The sequence below is a fragment of the Pseudomyrmex gracilis genome, unplaced genomic scaffold (assembly GCF_002006095.1).
Source record: "Pseudomyrmex gracilis isolate BER0280 unplaced genomic scaffold, ASM200609v1 scaffold_99, whole genome shotgun sequence".
NCBI lineage: Eukaryota > Metazoa > Arthropoda > Insecta > Hymenoptera > Formicidae > Pseudomyrmex > Pseudomyrmex gracilis.
Genome location: NW_018020683.1, coordinates 186169 through 208378, shown reverse-complemented (window position 1 = coordinate 208378; position 22210 = coordinate 186169). Strand labels below are relative to the sequence as shown.

The window sequence follows — 22210 nt, the reverse complement described above, 5'->3', positions numbered from 1 at the left end:
ACTTTTGTAAGGCACGTTTCTGTTTCATTTCTTTTTGTATTAATATGAAATATATAAAGGGGATTGAGCTCTTGAATCTGTTAATATAAAATTTAAATCTGCCTATATATTATAATAGAAAGAGTATACAAACAGATATAAATAAAATATAAACAGATAAAAAAGAGTTTTTACTGCAGCGGATAAAAAAATAAATCACAGAAAGTAGCCATATACATACGGCTTTTATTTTAAGTTTGCAAATGCTTGGATACTTTCTCTCGACTTGTATGTTAATAAGGTAAGTGATGTTTGAATTAACTAGTTATGCTATATATTTTATGTACGTTCGAAGATGTGTAATTCGATAACTTGTACTGAGTTTTTTCTTGTCGCAACCGAAGTACGCAATCCGGGATGCGATCAATCGGGAAGTATCTCGTATTATTTACATTAACACGGGTCAATAATGTCCAATGTGTTTTGCTAAACATATCATTATTCCCATACTTGTACATACGGTTATATACTTTCCGAGGTACGTAACTCAGGTTTTTTTTTTTTTTTTTTTTTTGCGCAAATCGTTGTTGCACGACTGCTGGATAACTTATGGTCGGATACTGAATATAAAACAATTTACCGTATCGTAGCATAAAGCGTACGTGAATATTATGTGTAAGGCTGTAACTGTGGTGAAGGATACGTAGGCAACGGAGAATTTTTTTGATCGCTGGACGGAGGGGTCAGAAGCCCGCTCTCGTTCGGACTCTGCCTACCGGACTCGGCGTTCGCGTCCGAATCGTTCACATAGTCGCTCGGGACATTCCGGGTTAATCGTTGCTGCGCCTTCTCCAGCATATTTAAATCAACCACATGAGTCTGTATACGATGCGACTCGTCTACAACAAGATTAGGTACGGTGGCCCTCAGTCCAGATCCGGAATTTGACTCGATAGACGTAATCGTGGACTTTAGCAGAGATTGGGACTCCTCTTCCGCGACGATAGTGGCGAACGGCGTGAGCCACTTCACGCAAGGAGCAAGTTGCTCCCATGTGAGCCGGGATACCCTCAATGCGCATTCCCTGCCCTGTGTGTGATAAATCGCCGCTGCAGCAATGTAGCTGTAAGAGAATTTCAAGCAACCTTCGTCGAGAGTTGCCAAATCCAACAGTTGGGCTGCTTGAGAAAACTGCAGTCCGCCGTACTGCGGATATATGAAGGTATTCGGTCTGGAAGAATCGCTTGACTCGATTTGCATGTAAACGTTTAACCATCCCGGAGCGGTTATTGGGGACAAATTCCACCCAAGTCCTTTCAGAATTAGTAACTCTTTTCCCAGAATTTCGTCCTCTGTGCAGGCACCATCAGTGACGTATGCAAATTCCGCAATTTTCGGTGGATATATTTCTTCAACCTGCAAGAAATTTGATTTTTATAAATTTTTCAAATATTTCAATAAAAGTACGCGTAAATGTAGAAAAGGATAAAAAAAAAAAAATTATAAACCTTGGACGCAATAAAAAGACAAGTAATTCCTATAAGTTGCAACTGATTTTTGGGTACTGGCTCATTGTGAAGAGACAAGAATCTGTCTATATAATCCATGGCGAGATAATAAGTTTCTCTATGTAGTTTGTACACTTCACAGACTTCAATTAACCAGTCCAACAAAATTGCCCTCATCCGTGGCTGCAGTGATGGATGCTTTTGAAACATGTCTGGATCTCTCTGAAGTACAGTCTTATGATCTCCAAGACACATGTCGGACCACACCTGGGAGCCATCAGCCCAGGGAAGAGATGGTAATGGACTAGGTCTGCTGGATGAGCTGTTGGAAGCTGATGGTGTCAAGAAGCAGGTTGCACTTCTCAATTCGGACCATGTGGCTGGTTCTTGCTGTTCTTTTAGTGGAGATGTTTGATGCTGAAGATTGCATGCAGTGTCTGCTGATTGTGTAGTTTGACAGGATTCTGAATATGAGGTATTGGACAGTGTTGGCACTTTATTGGGTGGATAAATGTTTTCCGAATCCTCTGGGATTTCTGTAGCCCGCCTCTTCCGCTTTAAGACCTGTGTCTTGCTTCCATGCAAATAAGTTTTGTTCTCCTGCAAACTGAACGCACAAGAAAGGTTCTTCTTTCTGTTACATAATATTCTTTAAGACTGAATAGTTGAGAGAGTTTGTAGAAAATGAGCAAAGTAAAATGCCTCCAAAAGGCAAGACAGACATATTACTGTTAATCAGTGTGCAAAGTTTCAATAGCTGCGAAACATTTTTTAAACGTGACATTTTATCAATTTGCAATTTTATACTGTGAGTACTGCTACTGAAGTAAAGTAAAATTCACCGCAAATTCCCTTCGTACTACCGAAAAGAACATGGAAAATTTCGCGGAAAGAAGTCCAAAAGAAAAAGGTTATAGAGGCAAAAATTAAGCAATGTTAGAAAAAATCAATTTTTAATTAAGCAGTCGGCGTGTATCGAATCGATTTCGACATACGTGAAATAATATTGAGATATCGAAAGCGAGAAACAGCAAAATTTTTACGCCAAATGGAACATCGGCCGACTCACCTCTGTGGCATCGTGCTCGTAGAATTGTCGACGTGTACGAAAAATATTTGCTGTCGGAATAAATTTTCTCAAAGTGTTCCTGATAGCGGGGACTCTTGGATGAAGCGTCCGCTAGATTTTCCCGATCCAGGCACGACGATTTTTCCAGGAAAATGCGGAAAAGTGAAGGAGCGCGCGAAGCTCACGAGCATCCGATCGCCATAATGCACGTCTCTTTTGGCGGCCTTTGATTCGACGTGTCGACTAGCGATTTTCGTCCGACGTCTATTTAAACGATCGGATAATTCATCCAGCTCTTTTACAAACCGTTTTGCGATGCGCGCGAGCCCCAAATTACCAATATTTTTAATAAAAAACAGAGGACGTGGATGTCAGAGCGCGGGAGTCCTGCGCGCGAAACAGCGACCAACCCTGAACCCCTGGCACCTATTGCGACGCCCTCTATATGCGACACATAACCTCAAAAAGGGGCAGATTTTCGAGGGTAATCGTGGCGCATCTCGTGCAGGACACTGTTACGATACCTCGGCTCCGACGTGCTTCACTTTCCTCACGATGGTGCGGCTTTTTCCGACCGTACAAGGGCGATCGTCAGACCGACGTCTTACCGGGAGCGAGTCTCACGTTTAACCACCTCGTGAACGCGTAATATCGCCTCCTACGGGAATAACAATCGTCGTCGAAGAACGTGCGTCTCGCGTTGCAGGCAGGTGCATCGGCTTTACATCAATACGCGCGGTAAACGGAAGCGGCGACAACCCGCCGAAGCCATGCCGCGAGTGTCACGCACATCTATGTTTCCCGCTCGATTCGTCTCGTCGAATCGGCCTCCGCGATTTTCACACAAAACCACACGTTTAGACGACGAACGGACGCGTCGAACGGTTGCACGCGCGGTTGCACTCGCCCACGGAACAAACGACAAAACTTACGTGAACGCGGAACGTGCGTACACACGAGCGTGTCTGCGTTCGCGCGCGCGGCAGTGCGTACCTCTTTGGCGTTTCGGAATCGGTGTGTTTCGCGGGAACGCCGTGGAGATACAGGCGCCTCCGTTGTGCTGTTACGTACGTCGGTGATTGGCCGGGACGCGCTGCACAGCTGGCGCTCAGCTGATCCGTCACACGCACACACGCGCGCGCCGATGCACACGAATGCACTGCGTTACGAGCCGCGACGAGCCACGGGCGGGAAATATGCGCGCGTAAATCCTTCGTAGCCCGGACTGTTTCGCGGGCTTTTCCTGCTTCCGCAGCGTACGATTGTTCCGGTCGACGAGGACACGGCTCTTGCCACGTACTCAGCCTGGTGTACCTGGTTCGCGACGATTACGCGCCAAGATCGCTGATGCAGATATTGCGAGTTGTATCGATCGGCGATACAACGAATTTTTGTTCCACTTGGCGAGATGTTCGTCGAGCTTATTTAAGACGTGTAATGTTCTCTAGATGGGTTTGCGTGATCTATTTTATCTAAAAGTTAGTTAAGGAGTTGAGTGCTTAATAAAAACAAAAAAAAACGACTATATCGACTAACTAGTGTAATGTCAAGTTAATAAGGAAAAAATTAGATACATTATTAATTAGTAACATTTCTTGTATTCTATGCACTATTTATAATATACGACACGCCCACGTACATGTTTAATTTTATTCTTTTTGTTTTTTATCTTATCTTAAACTAACGAGAAAAAATAAAACATTTCTCTGACAGTAATATCTTCAAAATTGCACTATAGATGCGCCAATTGTTGTCTTTCTAACAACAATGTTTGTTTTTTTTCGATAGATTTTGATATCAAGGGTTTTTATTATTATCAGTCGAGATGTTTTCGGTGTGTATATTTTCTATACTATTGTACGGGTTTTTAAATGTTCCCGCGTTTTCGTTGACAGTACTGTTTTACCAACAGATACTTACGTCACGAATGCAGGGATGTTTATAGCGAAGATTTCTTAAGGCAGACTGTTCGCCCCTTTTGATGACAGAAAATTTTCAGAAAATTTTGATCGAGAAACGGGGCGCCCGTGCGAACTGTCCCAGCTCTGGTTTTCTGGAAATCGTCAGCGGTCCGGGGCCATTAAACGCGTTATATGTGTCTTGCAATTTGATCCTGCGGCGCTCGGTGCGGTGCTCCGATCGGAGAGTAATTTACGCGAATTCCTGGGCATCCGGGTCCCCGGGACCTCCTGGGTTTTCTTCCCACGCCCGATGCCACCGTCGCCCCGCCGGTGTGACGTTCCGTTGTCGCGCAGCATCCAACATTCGATCGTGTCGAGCAACGACGATCACCAGGAAGACAGTGCACACGCACACATAAGAGCATTGTCTCGCCGAGTCTTCGGTGAGTATTCGAGACGCGTCGCGTCGTGTCCGACGAATGGCACGAACGCCGATTTACTTTACTCGCCGATCGGCGAGCGCAGGTGTCAACAATGACAGCAAATTGCGCTCGTCATGTTTATGCTCCAGTATTTCTATGCGTATAGTTTTCGATATTTTATCTCCAGAATTTTCCTGATATATTTTTTCTCTTAACTTATAGAAATTTCTCGATATTGTTTATTTATTTTAAGTCACGAAAAGAGAAAGAAATTTGTAAAATTGATACTCAAAATATTTTTAAGTACTTTTTAATAAAGAAAAATTCTGTGAAAAGTAGAAACAACATCAACAAATCTTGTATTTTTGTAGTGTACATGAATGCAAGTTTGTGAGTAATGCAGGGCATGATGCCAGTTAAGACAAAATCTCGTGTTCCCGAAAATATGGGGGTCACAGGTGGACTGGTAGATGTTCGTGCTAAGCAAGTTCTAAGGGAGGCTGTAGACGCTGTTGTTAATAGTTTTGCAAAGCACAGTCAAGGTTATGGCAGAGGTACAATCTCGCTTTATTTTATTTGATACACTTCCTCTTTCTTTCTCACTTTTTTTTTTAGTTTTTTCTATAAAATTATACTGTATTATTGACCTTGTTTGTCCAGTAAATGTTGTGGAAGCATTGCAAGAATTTTGGCAAATGAAACAAGCTCGAGGAGCAGAGCTGAGAAATGGTGCGTTAGTTATTTATGAATCTGTACCTGGCGCGAATCCACCTTACGTTTGTTATGTAACACTTCCCGGAGGATCTTGTTTTGGAAGTTTCCAAAATTGCCCCACAAAAGCGGAAGCGCGCAGATCAGCTGCGAAAATCGCATTGATGAACTCAGTTTTCAATGAACATCCATCCAGAAAGATTACTGATGATTTTATCGAGAAAGCTGTTGCAGAAGCAAGAGCTAGTTTTGCAAAACCATCGGCAACATCGAACGGAGTGGGTAGTCAGGCGCAAGTAAGCAAACCATGTACACTTATCTCGTTGAATCGTGACAAAAATGTTTGCCAACACACTTGTGTGTTTTTAGGGAAACGGTGATGAAAAAGAGGATCCGAACACGGGGATAGGTGCTTTTCGTTTTATGTTAGAGTGCAATCGCGGTAGAACAATGTTAGAGTTCCAAGAGCTGATGACGGTCTTTCAGTTGCTTCACTGGAACGGTTCTCTAAAAGCCATGAGGGAGAGACAGTGCAGCAGACAGGAAGTGGTCGCACATTACAGTCACCGCGCGCTGGATGACGACATGCGTAGCCAAATGGCGCTGGACTGGGTGGCCAGGGAGCACGAGAGCGGCGGCGGCGTCGTGGCTATGGAACTTGCGCTAGCCGAGCGAGAGCTCGAGACCGCGCGACTAGCCGGACGGGAGCTCAGATTCCCGAAGGAAAAGAAAGACATATTGATGCTCGCTCACGCGCAAGTCTGTCCGCAGTAATTCCGACGCGAATGTCGCCAGCCTAAATACGAGACCGCAAGACTGGTCTTCCGCAAGAAATAACAATAGTCTTAAAAAGAAGAAAACAATATTTCTTTGGTTGTTTTTGGACAGTTTTACTTCTTTTTGATACGTTGAATTTATTTTATACGGCATAAATTACTCCGTCCTTTTTATAAATCATATCTCCTTATAGTGCTTTTCTCTATAAAGCGTTCGTGGTGATAATAGATTTTAAATGGGATATTTTTATATATTACGACAAAATAGGAATATATACTCTAAGTATATGCAACTGCCATTAAGTGTTAAAGATATGCTATGTGCTAAAGAAACATTGGCATTTATACGTATCAAATCTAATTATAATTCTTCAGTGTATATACGTTGGGAAACAGCTTTGTCTTCCATTATATATTCATTATATATATATATATATATATACATATATATATATATACATTTTGTACAATTACTAATCCTTTTTATCGTTATCAGAGCATACAAATGATAGAATGCTGTTTTGCGCAACGTTTGAAAATTGAAAGTGTTGATAGATAAGTAGAGTGTGCGCGCACACACATATGTGATATTTTCAGAATAAAACGAACTTATAAAGAGTTTTTAAGAAAAAATTTTAACATAACGAGCTATGCAAACAGGGTAGATAATGTAAAAGTAATGCAAAAACTAATATAAATTGACTTTCGGCTGTATATGTTATGTACTTAATTATATTTAGTTATGAAATTTGAGAAATGGAAACTTGACTTATTCTGAAGTAGCTTCTTTTTTTTTTAAGGTGACTTCTTTCTGTTCAACGACATGTGTACTTCTATTCCGAGAATATTAACATGATGAAAAAGTAAGCAATTATATTGTTCCGATATTCGTACATGTACTGCTGTTACAGATTAGTATATTTTATATATTGCACTCTGAAAAGGGTAATTTGTCACTTTTTTTATAAGAACAGTTAAATAGGATATAATTTATGATTGTTTTATAGTTTATATTATTATTATTAAATATTGATACAATTTTAATACAATTTATTACATTGTAACAATAAAATGGAACATGTACCCGTAATATTTAAGACTTTGCTGTCACACTCTCTGTTTTCTCTGTCGCGTCTTTTGTAGTTTCATCCTGCATAGGATGCGCTAGTATTTTGTCTATTAATCCAAACTCCTTGGCTTCTGTTGGGCTCATATAATTATCCCGCTCCATACATTTTTCTACAAAATATACAAATTTGTTTTAACAAATACAAAAATGTAACAAAAACTTCTTTTCACGTGACAAAACAAAGTCAAATACCTATTTTTTCTAGATCCTGCCCAGTGTGTTTCACATAAAGCTCATTTATCTGTTTCTTCAGTTTGAGAATTTCCATAGCTTGGATTTGAATATCCGTAGCCTGGCCGTGCGCACCTCCCGATGGCTGATGCGTCATAATTCTGGCGTTTGGCAGAGCATGACGCATGCCCTTGGTTCCAGCTGCCAAAAGCAAACTGGCCATAGAACACGCTTGACCTACGCACCACGTGGAGATCGGAGGAAGAACGTACTGCATAGTGTCGTATATTCCAAGTCCGGCTGTTACAATTCCACCTGGTGAGTTGATGTACAAGTGAATTGGATTTTTACTGCTTTCTGATTGAAGAAAAAGAAGTTGAGCAATTACTGCAGAGGACACATCATCTGTAATCTGTAAAAAGACATCAAATATATTAGTTTAGATAAAACATTATATATTATTATCTGTAATATAATAAATACAACAAATTGCATCATACCGGACCCATAAGGCATATGATTCTCTCTTTTAAAAGACGTGAGTAAATGTCATATGCACGTTCTCCACGGCCGCTCTGTTCTACTACAATAGGTACATAGTTTAAATGTCTGCTGATCATTTTATGTCCACAAGCCTGAAAGTTAAAGATAGAATAACAACTAACAAATTTAGAATTTTTCAGAGATAACTTGTTTAATAAGACATACTTACAGTGATTTGTAGTACACTGTTTATTTTTTGCAACATTTTAACAGATAATTGAGAAAGCACTAACTGTTCATATAATTATATTTTCAATAAAAAAACATCACGTAACGGAACGGTTATCTTGTTTAGAGACAAGCTGGATAACTGAAAACACTGTAAGGTGAGAAATACAAATAAAAGTCAAAGTATGTATCAATATATAACCTATTCTTTAATAAAGTAGTGATTATCCTTATATTTGATTTTTCTTATTGTGTCAAAAAAAAGTTCCTACTTTTATATAAATTATGTTTTACTATTTGAAAAATATAGTTTCTTCCTTGACCTTCACAAATCTATATCTTGTTTACCTATTTATGGTTGGTGCATTTGTGGCTCGTGGACTGAAAGGGTAGTCCATACGCCATTTATCTATTTATCTTATTTGTGACAGCACGTGACGTTTTGCTGCCGCAGCGTGCTGCTGTATGAAAAGATACCTTAAGATTTGAGAAGCGACTATGAATTCGAGCCTTAGTCTTCTCTCTGGTAAGAGCCAATCACATTCGATTGTCATAAAGCAGTTTCAAGCAGTTTGTTCCGATCAGCTGCTCGTCTCATTATCGCGCTGACACAGTACTGAATTGCGGAACGCAGCTAAGAAGTCTGTAGCTTCACCAGGTTGACTTTGACTTGACAGTACCTGGTCATTGTTGGTCATTGTTGAATGTACTGATGAGAACTTAACCTGTTAGAAGTCTCTTCTGACGTTTACCTTGAGGCAATTCCTGTCTTTCCGATGTTATAATATATTAAAAATGTTTATTAAAGATCTTTCACTCTACACGTTTCTTCACAAACAGTAATTTTTTCTCTTTTTGTTTTGTCTTTGGTTTTTTTTTTTTTTTTTTTTTCTTTTTTTTTATAGTAAAGTTCTCTGCAGAATTGGGCAATTCCGAAGTCTTGAGAGTAACTTTTGCGCGTTTTTTGTTTTCGACGAAAAGGCGGTAAGGAACCAGCCTCTTTCTGGCATTTATAAACTTGATACAAAATTAGGCATGCGGTTGATGCATGCTATATTGTCAATTATAACGAAGAAACTCTTTCGAATGAGCGTCTTATAATTTCTCTGTGTCTACCATGAGTGAGGAATGCAGGAAGATAGTGACCAGATTCCATCCTATTCATGGTGAGAATATTCGTTTGTGCGAGGACAGTACAGTAGCGGTGCGCACCACGAGTTTTGCCAACTCGGTGGCTTTCAGTGAGAAGCCACTACAGCCAGGAGAGATCTTTCTTGTGGAGATAGAAAAGACTGAGAGAGGATGGAGTGGACATATGAGGCTAGGGCTTACTTTGATTGATCCGGATTCGGTCAATCATAGCCTGCCTCAGTATGCTATGCCCAATTTGGTTAGATTAGGCAATACATGGATTCTTGCTATAACGAGAAATCAAACAATTTGGGATAATTTTGTTGATGGTGGCCTGCCGTGCACATATACTTCTCTTGCTGGTTAGTATCTGATACATAAAATATTTGTCTAGCATTTTGTTGTTGCAGTGCCCAAAGAGAAAAAGGAATATTTTGAACATATCACTTGAGATATTTTTTATTTTTCAATAACTAGAGAAAATATTGAATGAAAATTTATAAAATATTTTTGGTAATTCTGTTTTCATATATTGCTTTACTTGGTTTTAAATATTTCCAAAAAACCATTAATAGAGTGATTTAATAGTAAAGACTAGACAATCATTATAAGTAACATCTTCTTTTTCTTTATACTACAAATTGTCACACAAATAGCATTTATGCTATGTTTTTTTCTTACCAACTAGCATATATTAGCAGGCAGTAAAGAAGCATAACAGATTAAAATGCTAGTGTTTTATTTGAATAAATTATTTTATTAAATTTTGTTTTCTAAAGGTAAGTCACCAGGAATACCAGCTAGAGAGAAAAAGTTAGTCACAGATGGGATCAATGTCCAGACATCACGTGGTGTTATTCCTTTTAATGCTCTAAAACCTAACATAGATGGTCCTTCTCAATGTATCTTACCTACTGATGCTGGTAGTCGCATTGGTATTATGTACGTACCACAAGCTGGATGCCCTGACAAAGCTGAGATGCATTTTATCATTAATGGTGAAGATCAAGGTGTATGTGGAAAGGATATCCCTTATAAAGCTGGTCCCTTGCGTGCAGTGGTGGATGTCTACGGTACTACAAAACAAGTTCGAATAGTTCAGTTATATGGAGGTGAGTGTTCACATTATATTGTATTGTTCTAATCAGTTTTAACATCAATTTTATATTTCAGTATCGACACTGCAGAGTGCATGCCGTGATGCTATATTGCAGTATACTAAGAGGAATGCGGTCAATTTACTCCCTCTGCCGAAATTATTGAAAGAATATCTGTTGTATCAATCATAGTAAGAACTGATTCATTCCATTTGTATACGCTTTTTTATACACTGTTTGTGAAATTTTGGTTAGTTTTCTTTCTCTCATTGTCCAATACAATTTTGTATACAGGCATAATATATATACTTATTTCTATAATAAGAATAGAAAAGATTGCATACTTCAACAAAGATTTTCTTTCATATATGGATATTCTATTATGAAATCAGTCAACATAGTCGTAATATACTATTCTTCTTTTGTGGTTTAATTGTTCTTTAAATGGTCTGTCTTAAGAGAAAATACTGAATTATTAATGTGTACATAATGTAACGAAATGTTGATTGTTGCAGGAACGCAAAATTCTGTGAGATTGTAATGAACATTTAGTTGTAAATATTTGGAAATAAGTATTTACACAATGTGTAAAATTTGTATCTATTTTTTGATTAGTTATTTGTTTTTTTGATATCTATTCAGATTCATTTATTATTACATGATAATACAAAATTTATGTTAATACATAAATTGTTTCTGAAGTAATGAGAATGAATGATATTAATATATAAAGTATCTCCAAAGCAATGTTTAACAAAATAAATGTGTATTTATAAAAAAAAGAAATTATTTCTCATTTTCTCTGGTTTATTAATATTTCCTCGTTACATACGCGCACACACACACACGTACAAATTATTAAACATATATATATATGAAGATATGCACATACACACTTATTTATCTAATATTTATGTGGCCTAAACGGATGATTTGGATCAAATAACGGTGGGTCTTTAACATATTCCGGTTCTTTTGTCCAATAACCCATTAAACCTGCATAATATAAGGTTTACATAATGTAATAAAAGTTTGTTTTCTTTCTCTTAAATAAAAAAAATGCAGTAATTGTAACATATTTACCAGCACTTTGAGCTTTTAGAATCTCTTCTTCTACTCTCTTTTGTTTATATTCACATAATCCAGTGATGTGCTTTCCATATATTCTGCCTGTGTGGCGACTTTGAAACTGTGAAAGGAACCTTACATTTTTATAATCTGGTTCTATATCCAATTTACATAGAAGACACTGACGTTTTTCCTTTACATAAGGATTTTCAATACTTATGGGCTACAATATAAGTAGAAAACATAATGTATACAGATGTGTTGTGTTTTACACAAGCCACATATATAATTTGTATGAAGATATACCTTATCTTTTTCTATCGAAGCAAGATTATTCACTAAACTTTTACTTGTGGTTTGTAAACGCGATGTGTAAACTTTACTGATAGAAGAGAGTTTACTTCTTTTTAATGCAATAGAAAACATTTTAAGATTGATTACAAAAACAAGCAAACAAGCACGAGTCGAGTACGGTTAAATGCCACCATAACCATAAATTTGTTCGCTTTAGGCGCTCACGCGCTTTAAATATCAGCAGTGATCAGCAGAAGACCGAGAAGACTGAGAGAGTGAGAGCGGCTACGACCATCGATCAGCTGTTATTGCTATTCCGCTCTGTTTGTCAGCGCTATGACCACAGTGGTGCACATAGGCAACTACGTGTCCAAGAGCGGTTTATCGGTGAGTGCTATGCTATATACGTACACGCATGTATGTTCTTTTCGGTGTTATGTCTACATTGTGTGGTTCTATTTTGTGACGTATCGGTACTTAAAATCTGCATCTCAACATTCAAATACATGAGGCAATGTTAGTTTGTCAAGAAAGAAGACGCATTAAAAAAAAAATATTACACACAAAATTAATATTTATTTATTACTGTTATTTCATATGCGACTAAAGCACAGTCAAACCTCTCTATTCTTGACAAGTCAGGACCAGATTTCCTTTGTATTCTTGCTCTCTTTCTCCGATATATTCTATAGAAAATAACGAGATCAGAGGAGAAATTTGGTCAAGAATACAAAAGGAGAGCAAGAATATGAAAGACAAGAAGAGATTTGGCTGCATTTATAATTCAAAATCATCAGGATGATATAATTCACTAAGCAATCTGTATATGTAAGATGGTGCGTTTCCACCCCTAAAAATAAGATAAAAACATTGTTAATATGAGGTATATGTTATATGTTTGTAATTAGAATGCAATTTCGATATATCTTACGTGTTGGAAATAAATAACGTGACCAGATCTGGCGGAACATAATCAAACACAGGATTATACACATGTATCTTCTCTAGCAATGGCGCATTGGTACTGTCAATCACACCTTGCATTGGTGAAATGTGTTGATTGAAGTCATCCTGCTTATATGAACAGTGATACAAAGGCGAAAGTTTATAAAGAGGCAATAGAACCATCACTGGAACTGAATAATGTTTGGCAGCTTGGGCGACAATGTGAGCTCCCGAAATTGCTCTGAGTCCACCATTTGCCATCACGGTATGCGTTCCGATGATGACCTTGTTGACTCGTGACATCATTGCGAAAATTGCTGCGTCTGATATCAACGTGGTTTTAATCTTCGCGTTGGCTAGATTCACTGCCATTTCCTGACCCTGTAACAAATAATGTGATTTTTTGTGTATACTTTAATAAGTAGAATAGTAATAAGTAAAAGTCTTGTATGTGTGACATATACTTACACTCAAAAATGGCCCACCTTCAGCCACTATAACATCAAAAGCTCTTGAAGCAGCAGCCTTTTTAAAGAATTCTTCTACTAACTTGGACTTTCCTATAGTCATGATAATTTCGTTTGAATGTATGTGCTCAGAAGCTTGTTGAGTAATGTTTTCTGAGCTGCAAATATATGAAAAAGTTTCTTACATGTGTGTACATAAAATATTGTACATTTTATTATAATTTTTCACACATATATTCAATTTACTGAAGTCCTCAATAAATATATATTCAAACATAACAGAGACATATATTATTAAAGTTATTATTAATTTTCTTAATCAAAATGTACTTTATGCATATTATATAAATAACTATGTGACTAACCAAGTTTCCAATTCTGTTTCAAATTCAATTATGTGTTCTACAAGAGCAGATTTAAGAAAAGGCACTGACTTATTGAAGTCCATCTGTTGATCATCCTCAGCTGTGAGAATTTTATGTAAGGACTCCTTAGGATCCTTTTCCTCAGTTTTATTCTTTAATTCTGAAACATACTCTTCTCTGATAATTTGCAGTATTCTTCTTACCATGTTTCCAATGCAAGCTTCAAGTGGAAGTGTCTCAATTAAATATTTTCCATTCAATCTGATGACATCAATTAAATTTCTGCCAAAGTCAAAATTAAAATGTAAAAGTTTAACCATTCTTTTAGATAAAGAGAAAAAAATTGATACATGTCATAATTCATACTTGTTACAACAGATTTAAAAAATCATACTTTGCTGTGTTCCATTCAGTATTGCTGATTAATTCCTTGAATAGAGAAATGATAGCTACTACAATATTGTGAGCACCCTTTATTTCTCTAAAATATAAGACCATGTGTGTTTAATATTTTATGGTTAGATATCATTGTTATAAATTAGATAACAAATTTTTTACCCATGTTGAATATTATTTGCCATTTGTAGCACATTTGGATTAATATTTTCTGGTGTTAGATTAACCATTTTGTGTTGTCTGTGTTGATATTTTCTCAAAAAAATATGATCTTTGCAATTATAGCTCTATAGACCTACTCTATTAGTCCCATTGAATAAAGAGTAACTTACTCTTTATTCAATGATTAGTCCATACGCCAGTGTCTGGTTGCATTCGGAAACGTCACTTGTGTGTATTTTGGTGCAAGTATGGCTCTTGGACCGTAAAGATTAGTTCACACGCCATTGTGTGTATTTTACTTTATTACTCATTGGATATAAAACAAAGATAAATAAATACAAACACGTGCAATTCTTCTCATATGGATAAAAGGATAGACTGTGAACTATGCTGTAAACTAGTGCAGTCAGTGCAGGAAATAAATCTATAGTGACAAGCAAATATTGGAAACGCAACCTTTAAAAGTTGTTTTATGTTTGCTACCCTGATCAGATTCTCTAATAGTGACAAATCGAATGGTATGGTTGGTTATGCTGCAGGCTAACCTTTCGAAGAAGCGGAGTGGCAAATTTGCGAGCGCAACAGCGTTTGGATATTGCATTCATTTCCGACTATTTCCACAATTTGCTTACTTTTTTCGATAAAGAGAGCATAAACAAAATCGCACCAGTGGTAAATATTCCGTCAGAAAAAGCGCGACGTCTCTATCGCATTTTCGATTGTGAAGCAAACCTGGCCATTAGTTTTCACACAAGTCGTCGCATCATTGTAACTGCTTGTTATGTGGTGGTGAACATCGAAAAGGGTGAGTGTGTTAGTTCCCTTTTCATATACTATTTTTTACTTGTAAAATGATTTGTTTGCTACATCTTATTCTCACGAGAAGTGGGATATGGTTACAAAAAATTTCGCTTATACTATTCTTCCTCTTTCTCTCCCCTTCCCCCTCCTTTTCTTAGTGTCCGTCATTCTCTCTCTTTCTCTCTGCCCTCTTTCTTTTTCTTTCAATGAATATGAGTCGTATATCACAAGTTGTAACGGAACTTCCGTTGATTTCAGTTGGCGATTGTCTTATTCAGAATTTCCTTTCTTTGATATTTAAATTTGGTATTTAATTTAGTAAAATGTCTTTACCTAAATATGTTGCTATTGTTTATCTTGTTTTTATACTGCACATAGTAATCTTCAGTTAAAAAAAGTCTGGATAAATAATGAGTAATGTTCAAATATATAAATGTTTTCTCTTTTCCAAGTGTAGGTGATGTTTTTACACACTATACTTTTCAGATAGGATTATATTAATTATTATTTGTGATTACAGAAAACTTGTAGAAAGCAATAGTAACAGTGACGCTCACACGACAAGCGTTTAGAAACAGAATGTCTGGACACAGAGGTGGAGGAGCTGGAGGTCATCAAAATGGTCCTCCTGGCCTCAAACAGATTGATTTAGATCAAATTTGGGGTGATTTACGAGAGGGTATAGAACAAGTTTATAAGAGGCAGTGTATGTCAAAACCAAGATATATAGAACTCTACACGTATCCTTGTTTACTATATTTTTCTTTTTTTTTTTTTTTGGTTTGAAAAAAAAGCAACATTTTGTCTCATATTTTTCTTACAAAATTTCTATAGACATGTATATAATTATTGTACAAGTGTCCATCAACAAATGTCTAGAACAAGCACTAAAAAAAAAGGAGGTCATGTTCAGCAAGGAGGTGCACAATTAGTAGGATTGGAACTCTACAAACGCTTGCGAGACTTTCTTAGGACTTATCTTATTAATTTATTAAAAGTAAAGAAACAAAACTTGTGTTTTTGATCGGAGCAGAGTAAAAACAGAATCTTGTAATACAAACAAATTCTTATTGCACACAGCATGGCATTGATTTAATGGACGAAGATGTGCTCCAATTCTATACAAGACAGTGGGAAGAATATCAGTTCAGCAGCAAAGTATTAAATGGCGTATGTGCCTACCTTAATCGTCATTGGGTACGCAGAGAGTGTGAAGAGGGACGAAAAGGAATTTATGAAATTTACCAACTGGCTCTGGTTACTTGGCGAGATAATTTGTTTAAGCATTTAAACAAACAGGTAAAAGAAATTTATCTTTTGTGTAGATATGTGTATGCTTACAAGAGGGGAATGTGTGCATATTTATTTGTGTGTGTGTGTGTGTGTAAAACAAATGTTTGAATAGTCTTGTTATCATTGTAAACATTTGTCAATATTTAAAATTATTATTAATTTTTTGATGTTTGAGTTTTTGATAAATAACAAAATAATAACAATTTAATTTGAAGAATTGAAACATTGTCGTTAGTGATAAGATGTTATATGTATTAGTGTTGTGTATTTTTTTAGGTTACCAATGCGGTGCTAAAATTAATCGAACGAGAACGTAATGGTGAAACAATAAACACTCGATTAGTCAGTGGTGTTATTAATTGTTATGTAGAATTGGGTTTAAATGAAGAAGATCCAGGTGCTAAAGGTCAAAATCTGACAGTATATAAGGAAAATTTTGAGAATTCATTTCTGGAAGATACAGAACGATTTTACACTCGTGAAAGTTCAGATTTTCTTAGGCAAAATCCCGTGACGGAGTATATGAAAAAGGTAAAGAAACACATACCAAGTGGGATTTATCCATCAAACATAAAAGAATTATGTCAGCAGATTTGCGGCATAATCGCACTCACAAAAAATGTGTCTTCAGGTATGTGTTAGCAGAGTTAACTGATATTTGACGACACATGCCAAATTGCCGATAAAACGAACGAATTTTTCAAAACAATTGTTTTTTTTATTTCGATAGATGTTCTCGGTTTTTGTTGCCATTCTGTCAAAATTGCAGTTGACAGATCTGCTGACAATTTTACTGCCAATCTGTTGTTTTTGATCAAATTTATCAACATTTTATCGAACATTTCCTTTTTATCCTTTCTTCTTGATTGTTTTTTGTGAATAATTCAGGCGGAACAAAGATTGTTAGAAGAACAAAAGCGTGTGCGAGTTTATTTGCATCAGACGACTCTCGAACGTCTAGCGAAAACCTGTGAGAGAGTACTTATCGAGAAACACTTGGACATATTTCATTCCGAGTTCCAGAATCTGTTGGATGCAGATAAAAATACAGATTTGGGCAGAATGTATCAATTAGTAGCGAGAATACCAAATGGCCTTGGAGAGTTAAGAAATCTCTTGGAAAGTCACATTGCTAATCAGGGGCTTGCAGCCATAGATAAATGCGGCGACTCTGCAGCTAATGTACGTGTGTTCTCTTTCTCTCTTTTATTTATCATCTATCTACCTTTTTTTTCTATTGAAATTGCATCGCAATCTTACCTCTTTACATACTGACTTGTAATACTAATTGTCTCGTTTGTAGGATCCGAAAATTTATGTAAATACAATCTTAGAAGTACACAAAAAATATAACGCTTTAGTACTAGTTGCATTTAACAATGATAGCGGCTTCGTAGCAGCTCTGGATAAAGCTTGTGGACGATTCATCAATAGTAATTCAGTTACAAGAGCAGCGAACAGTAGCAGTAAATCACCAGAATTATTAGCTAAATATTGTGATTTATTGTTGAAAAAGAGCAGTAAAAATCCGGAAGAGGCAGAACTCGAAGATACTCTTAATCAAGTTGTAAGTGTTGCTGTATATATTTCCAGGTTTTTTTTCTAAGTTTACAAGTATTCTCAAATTGAAGAAAAAAAACTGTCTAATTATTGTTATAGTTTCATTTTCTCTATGCGCAGATGGTAGTATTTAAATACATCGAAGATAAAGACGTATTCCAGAAATTCTATAGTAAGATGTTAGCCAAACGATTGGTGCAACACATGTCTGCTAGTGACGACGCAGAGGCTTCTATGATCTCTAAGCTAAAACAAGCATGTGGATTTGAATATACTTCCAAATTACAACGTATGTTTCAGGTAAACTGTAATGTGTCATTTGTTTGCACATAGTTAGAAATCAATTTATTAATGTGCACAAAATCTTTCTGTACTATAAAGAACTATTGGTGTAATAACGTAACGGTTTCGTAGGATATCGGCGTATCAAAAGATCTAAATGAACAATTCAGGAGACATTTGACAAATTCCGCTGAACCTTTGGACATAGATTTCAGTATACAAGTATTATCTTCTGGTTCATGGCCTTTTCAACAATCGTTCACATTCTCTTTGCCAACGGAGGTAAAATATATCAACACAATATTATATTACTAATTTATTATATATATTTAATGTATTATAATAATTTTGATCTTATTTGAAGTAAGTAGATAACTCCGAAAATATTGAATTCAACTACTTGGGAAGTAAATGTTAATGGAACACATAATCACAATTAGTGTGTCAAAATTTCTTTTTATTAATCACTAAAACTAGTTTCCTTACGGTAATTTTTAATTTTTGCAGTTAGAAAGATCTGTACATAGGTTCACCACGTTCTATAGTTCGCAACACAGCGGCAGAAAGTTAAATTGGCTATATAACATGTCTAAAGGCGAGCTACATACGAACTGTTTTAAGAACAGATATACATTACAAGCGTCAACTTTTCAAATGGCAGTTTTGTTAGCATACAATGGATCTACATCATGGACAATACAACAATTACAATATGCTACACAAATTAAAATGGATTTTTTACTACAGGTAATAGAAAATATATTGTATTAGAAATTCTTTGCATCTCAAAATAATCTTCCAAAGGTAAGGAGCATTTTATTTTAATTTATGGCCGTGAGTGCAGGTATATTTTATATAAAAGTGACGAGCGAAATATGAAAATACTAAAATTTATTTTTTGCCGCAGGTCATTCAAATACTTCTGAAAGCTAAGCTTTTAACTGCAAATAGCGACGATATAGCTGAACTGACGCCATTATCAACCGTAGAACTTTTTACGGGATATAAAAAGTATGTATTTTTTTCACATATATAGGGCGTTTATTACAAATATAACATTTGATCAAAAAATATGGATTTCTATTTGATAGCAAAAAATTAAGAGTAAATATCAATATACCTATGAAAACGGAATTAAAAGTTGAACAAGAAACTACACACAAACACATAGAAGAAGATAGAAAACTTTTAATTCAGGCAGCAATTGTTAGAATTATGAAAATGCGGAAAGTATTGAAGCACCAACAATTAGTGGCGGAAGTATTGAACCAATTAAGTTCTAGATTCAAACCAAGAGTACATGTTATCAAGGTAAGAAAACAAATTTTGTTTATATAATAATATTGTACACTGTAGTTTAGTAGTCACTCGCTTTTTTTTCGTTTTTTTAGTTTTGGAATTGGTATTATTGTGGATGTTCCCCGTCCATCTCTGGACATAAATCTATTAAATACTTACTTATTATTTACACAAACTCTTATTATTACATAAACAAAACAGTTTTAAATAAAGTTTTTAATAAAAAGTTCTTTTTTCGACCCGTATTCAAAATATCCAAAGTTTATAAAATTTTATCTTTTACATATAATACTGATTTTTTTCTTTCAGAAATGTATAGATATTTTAATTGAAAAAGAATATTTGGAACGCACAGAGGGTCAAAAGGACACTTACAGCTACTTGGCATGATCAGTCGATTTAGGACAACGATACAACAACACTCATGTATGCAAAAATAAGATAATCTTACATTGCATTATACGTATCACAATATTTATTTAAGAATTTTCAATGTATAATTCTCCATATATTTTTATTCTGTACATGTGTGGATGCCTTTGTACCTTGTCTTTCTGGTCGCATTTATAGAGACTGGCTTTACACACACACTTAATGACAATTTTATTAACATCTTGATATATTATTTCTTTTATATATATACAATAGTAGTGATCACGAGATTGTCTTATCGAGACCGATCGTGCTCGCGGTATCTGCTATTCATTTAAGAGACATCAAAACAATAATGAAAAACTGAAGAATAAATTTAACTGTTCGTTAGAGTCAAAAGTGTAATTGGAGTAAGGATCATCTCCTACTGGAGTCGACCAATAACGATAAGCCAATCTCGAGGATAAAAATCAGGACAACCTCGCGACCACTATTATGTGTGTGTGTGCGCGGGTGTGCGTGGATATGTATGTGTGTGCGTGCGCGCATGTATGTGGGTACATACATGAGATATTAATAAGATTATTTCATACAATTATATTATTATTAAGAGTCGAATGTGTGCTAAATGTGTTACTGCCTGTGCTAGTTCTCATATGAAATATATTGCTTCAGCATCAGAGTAATAGCACATATAAAAAAACTTTAGCAGTAGTAAGCAAATTAATCAATCACAGGCCAGTATTATCGCTCACGTGCTTTAATGTTGGCTTGTCATTGGTTAGTGTGTTATTTGTTCTAGGCTTTGCAGACTGTGTGACACAGGATTTTCCATTATATCCATAGAAGATTAATATATACATATATATTACAAAGCTAATATTTAAACGCTGGTGTTTTGTCATTTTATAAGTTGCTAAGTTTAATATTTTTTGACCTTACACAATTCAGAATATCAAAACTCTCGACTACTTCTTGGTAAAGTAAATTTAATATTGCTTTTATGATGTCAGAAGCGTATGTGAAAAAAGTATAAACCACTTTTTACTGTGTCCATTATGTGTTTTATCGAAAATATTGTAAATTATAGTTTAAAGAACTGTATGTGTGTACATATACGCTTTATACCAAAATATGAAATTTAACAAGAAACACATCATCGTAACAAATCGTTATGCAAGCACATGGATAGTAATACATTTTAGCAGAAGGAACATTTGGAGCTAGAAAATTTTATGTCAATAAAATGCAACATTCTATATTAAAATTATATTTTTATTTTAATAGGATATAATTTAATCGTAAATTGTATCTTCAGTAGAATGTTATGTATATTTGTGAAATTAGAATACAAAAAATTGGATGACACCTCGTCAAAAAAACATATATATTATAGATGTTAACTAACAATTTATTATATAAACTCAATATCTTAAATTCAAGAATATTGAAAATTTTGAATGTGCAGATTGTCTCAAAAATAAAGGTAATCAATATCATTATCATTGAACTACGGAGCACGCACAGGGTTTGAGAAATAACACAGCGAATCGTGATTAAACTTTTGGATTTAGATGATTATTAACATTTTTATTAAATCAGAGTGTTGAATTTGGTATTTTGAGTGCAATAGAAAGATAGCACGTGTATGTTGTGTATGAAGTGATTAAAAAGAAGGAAAGAGTTAAGCGATAGTTAAAAGAATGTAAAATTCATTTCATTTACTCGCTAAGTTTCAAGTCCTGAAACTCAAGTTTGTGACACGCGATGATTTCTTTTTGTGCTAGATCGCATATAAGCTCCAGAATTGTCCAATTTGTGATTTTGAAATCAAAGAATTGGTTAATGTGCATACGATTTGCATATACGATCAAGCACGAAAAGAAGCATCGCGTGCCGTAGACTTGATAATTGTATATAAAAACGAAGGTGGACACCTTCAAGACATTTGAAATATATATCACAGTCATAGAATATTCTGCTATTAACATTTTATCATCGCATATTGTCAGTGATTAAAAAAAACAAAAAAAAACAAAAAAAAAGACAAAAAAAAACAAAACAAGCTAAATTGTAATTAATGGCATTATTAACTGACTTGCCCACAGGGTAAGTACCAATATCTATAGTTGCAAAAACATATAACTTGATGTATTTTATTTAAAAAAAAGAGTTGTACCTCTCTTTCCTTTCTCCCTTTCCTTCCCTCCTCTCTGTCTCCTCTCTTTCTCTTTGCGAGAATTTTTTGAATCACGAAACCACTATAATATTATTCAACTTGGGTTGTGCAGATACGGATAT

At 35.6% G+C, this 22210-nt stretch overlaps 7 protein-coding genes across 15 annotated transcripts; 3 read left to right on the top strand and 4 right to left on the bottom strand.

Annotated features, from left to right (window-relative positions):
* Nucleotides 1-492: 492 nt before the first annotated feature.
* On the bottom strand, nt 493-4549 carry LOC109855838 (G1/S-specific cyclin-E1). The gene is made up of 4 exons (XM_020430486.1): nt 4477-4549; nt 2557-3214; nt 1488-2094; nt 493-1395 (listed from the first exon to the last, which is right to left on the bottom strand). Exons 2-4 carry the CDS (start codon nt 2565-2567, stop codon nt 649-651), a joined length of 1365 nt encoding a protein of 454 aa, XP_020286075.1. The 5' UTR covers nt 2568-3214; nt 4477-4549; the 3' UTR covers nt 493-648.
* A 96-nt stretch (nt 4550-4645) lies between these two features.
* Nucleotides 4646-7355, top strand: LOC109855840 (protein limb expression 1 homolog). Its single transcript, XM_020430488.1, has 4 exons — nt 4646-4900; nt 5251-5433; nt 5540-5886; nt 5960-7355. Exons 2-4 carry the CDS (start codon nt 5277-5279, stop codon nt 6362-6364), a joined length of 909 nt encoding a protein of 302 aa, XP_020286077.1. The 5' UTR covers nt 4646-4900; nt 5251-5276; the 3' UTR covers nt 6365-7355.
* An 8-nt stretch (nt 7356-7363) lies between these two features.
* LOC109855842 (ATP-dependent Clp protease proteolytic subunit, mitochondrial) lies at nt 7364-8826 on the bottom strand. 4 transcript variants are annotated; one of them, XM_020430494.1, is made up of 5 exons: nt 8726-8826; nt 8379-8528; nt 8167-8301; nt 7688-8078; nt 7364-7605 (listed from the first exon to the last, which is right to left on the bottom strand). In XM_020430494.1, the coding sequence occupies exons 2-5, from the start codon at nt 8412-8414 to the stop codon at nt 7460-7462; spliced, it is 708 nt and encodes a 235-aa protein (XP_020286083.1). In that variant the 5' UTR covers nt 8415-8528; nt 8726-8826; the 3' UTR covers nt 7364-7459. The 4 variants fall into 4 exon arrangements, with proteins under 4 accessions (XP_020286083.1, XP_020286085.1, XP_020286084.1 ...); XM_020430496.1 differs by having other exon boundaries at nt 8379-8519; nt 8726-8796; XM_020430495.1 differs by having other exon boundaries at nt 8650-8737.
* Nucleotides 8827-8896: 70 nt separating this feature from the next.
* On the top strand, nt 8897-11357 carry LOC109855841 (neuralized-like protein 2). 4 transcript variants are annotated; one of them, XM_020430489.1, is made up of 5 exons: nt 8897-9216; nt 9500-9870; nt 10288-10620; nt 10682-10796; nt 11121-11357. In XM_020430489.1, coding segments are annotated over exons 1-5 (864 nt in total). In that variant the 5' UTR covers nt 8897-9172; the 3' UTR covers nt 11122-11357. The 4 variants fall into 4 exon arrangements, with proteins under 4 accessions (XP_020286078.1, XP_020286080.1, XP_020286079.1 ...); XM_020430492.1 differs by lacking the exon at nt 8897-9216 and adding an exon at nt 9298-9361 and having other exon boundaries at nt 9500-9543; nt 9620-9870; nt 10682-11357; XM_020430491.1 differs by having other exon boundaries at nt 8903-9216; nt 9359-9870; nt 10682-11357.
* LOC109855844 (28S ribosomal protein S18c, mitochondrial) lies at nt 10499-12236 on the bottom strand. Of its 2 annotated transcripts, XM_020430499.1 has the most exons (4): nt 11980-12236; nt 11689-11896; nt 11498-11601; nt 10499-10584 (listed from the first exon to the last, which is right to left on the bottom strand). In XM_020430499.1, exons 1-3 carry the CDS (start codon nt 12097-12099, stop codon nt 11510-11512), a joined length of 420 nt encoding a protein of 139 aa, XP_020286088.1. In that variant the 5' UTR covers nt 12100-12236; the 3' UTR covers nt 10499-10584; nt 11498-11509. The 2 variants fall into 2 exon arrangements, with proteins under 2 accessions (XP_020286088.1, XP_020286086.1); XM_020430497.1 differs by lacking the exon at nt 10499-10584 and having other exon boundaries at nt 11443-11601; nt 11980-12234.
* A 325-nt stretch (nt 12237-12561) lies between these two features.
* Nucleotides 12562-14615, bottom strand: LOC109855839 (translation initiation factor eIF-2B subunit beta). Its single transcript, XM_020430487.1, has 6 exons — nt 14303-14615; nt 14139-14225; nt 13745-14026; nt 13381-13537; nt 12899-13293; nt 12562-12817 (listed from the first exon to the last, which is right to left on the bottom strand). The coding sequence occupies exons 1-6, from the start codon at nt 14368-14370 to the stop codon at nt 12745-12747; spliced, it is 1062 nt and encodes a 353-aa protein (XP_020286076.1). The 5' UTR covers nt 14371-14615; the 3' UTR covers nt 12562-12744.
* Nucleotides 14616-14831: 216 nt separating this feature from the next.
* On the top strand, nt 14832-22049 carry LOC109855807 (cullin-1). Of its 2 annotated transcripts, none has more exons than XM_020430421.1 (13): nt 14832-15107; nt 15624-15843; nt 15938-16100; nt 16184-16402; nt 16673-16927; nt 17285-17578; nt 17700-17963; nt 18077-18256; nt 18371-18520; nt 18746-18985; nt 19146-19249; nt 19330-19549; nt 19847-22049. In XM_020430421.1, exons 2-13 carry the CDS (start codon nt 15683-15685, stop codon nt 19925-19927), a joined length of 2331 nt encoding a protein of 776 aa, XP_020286010.1. In that variant the 5' UTR covers nt 14832-15107; nt 15624-15682; the 3' UTR covers nt 19928-22049. The 2 variants fall into 2 exon arrangements, with proteins under 2 accessions (XP_020286010.1, XP_020286009.1); XM_020430420.1 differs by having other exon boundaries at nt 18056-18256.
* The last annotated feature ends 161 nt before the right edge of the window (nt 22050-22210 follow it).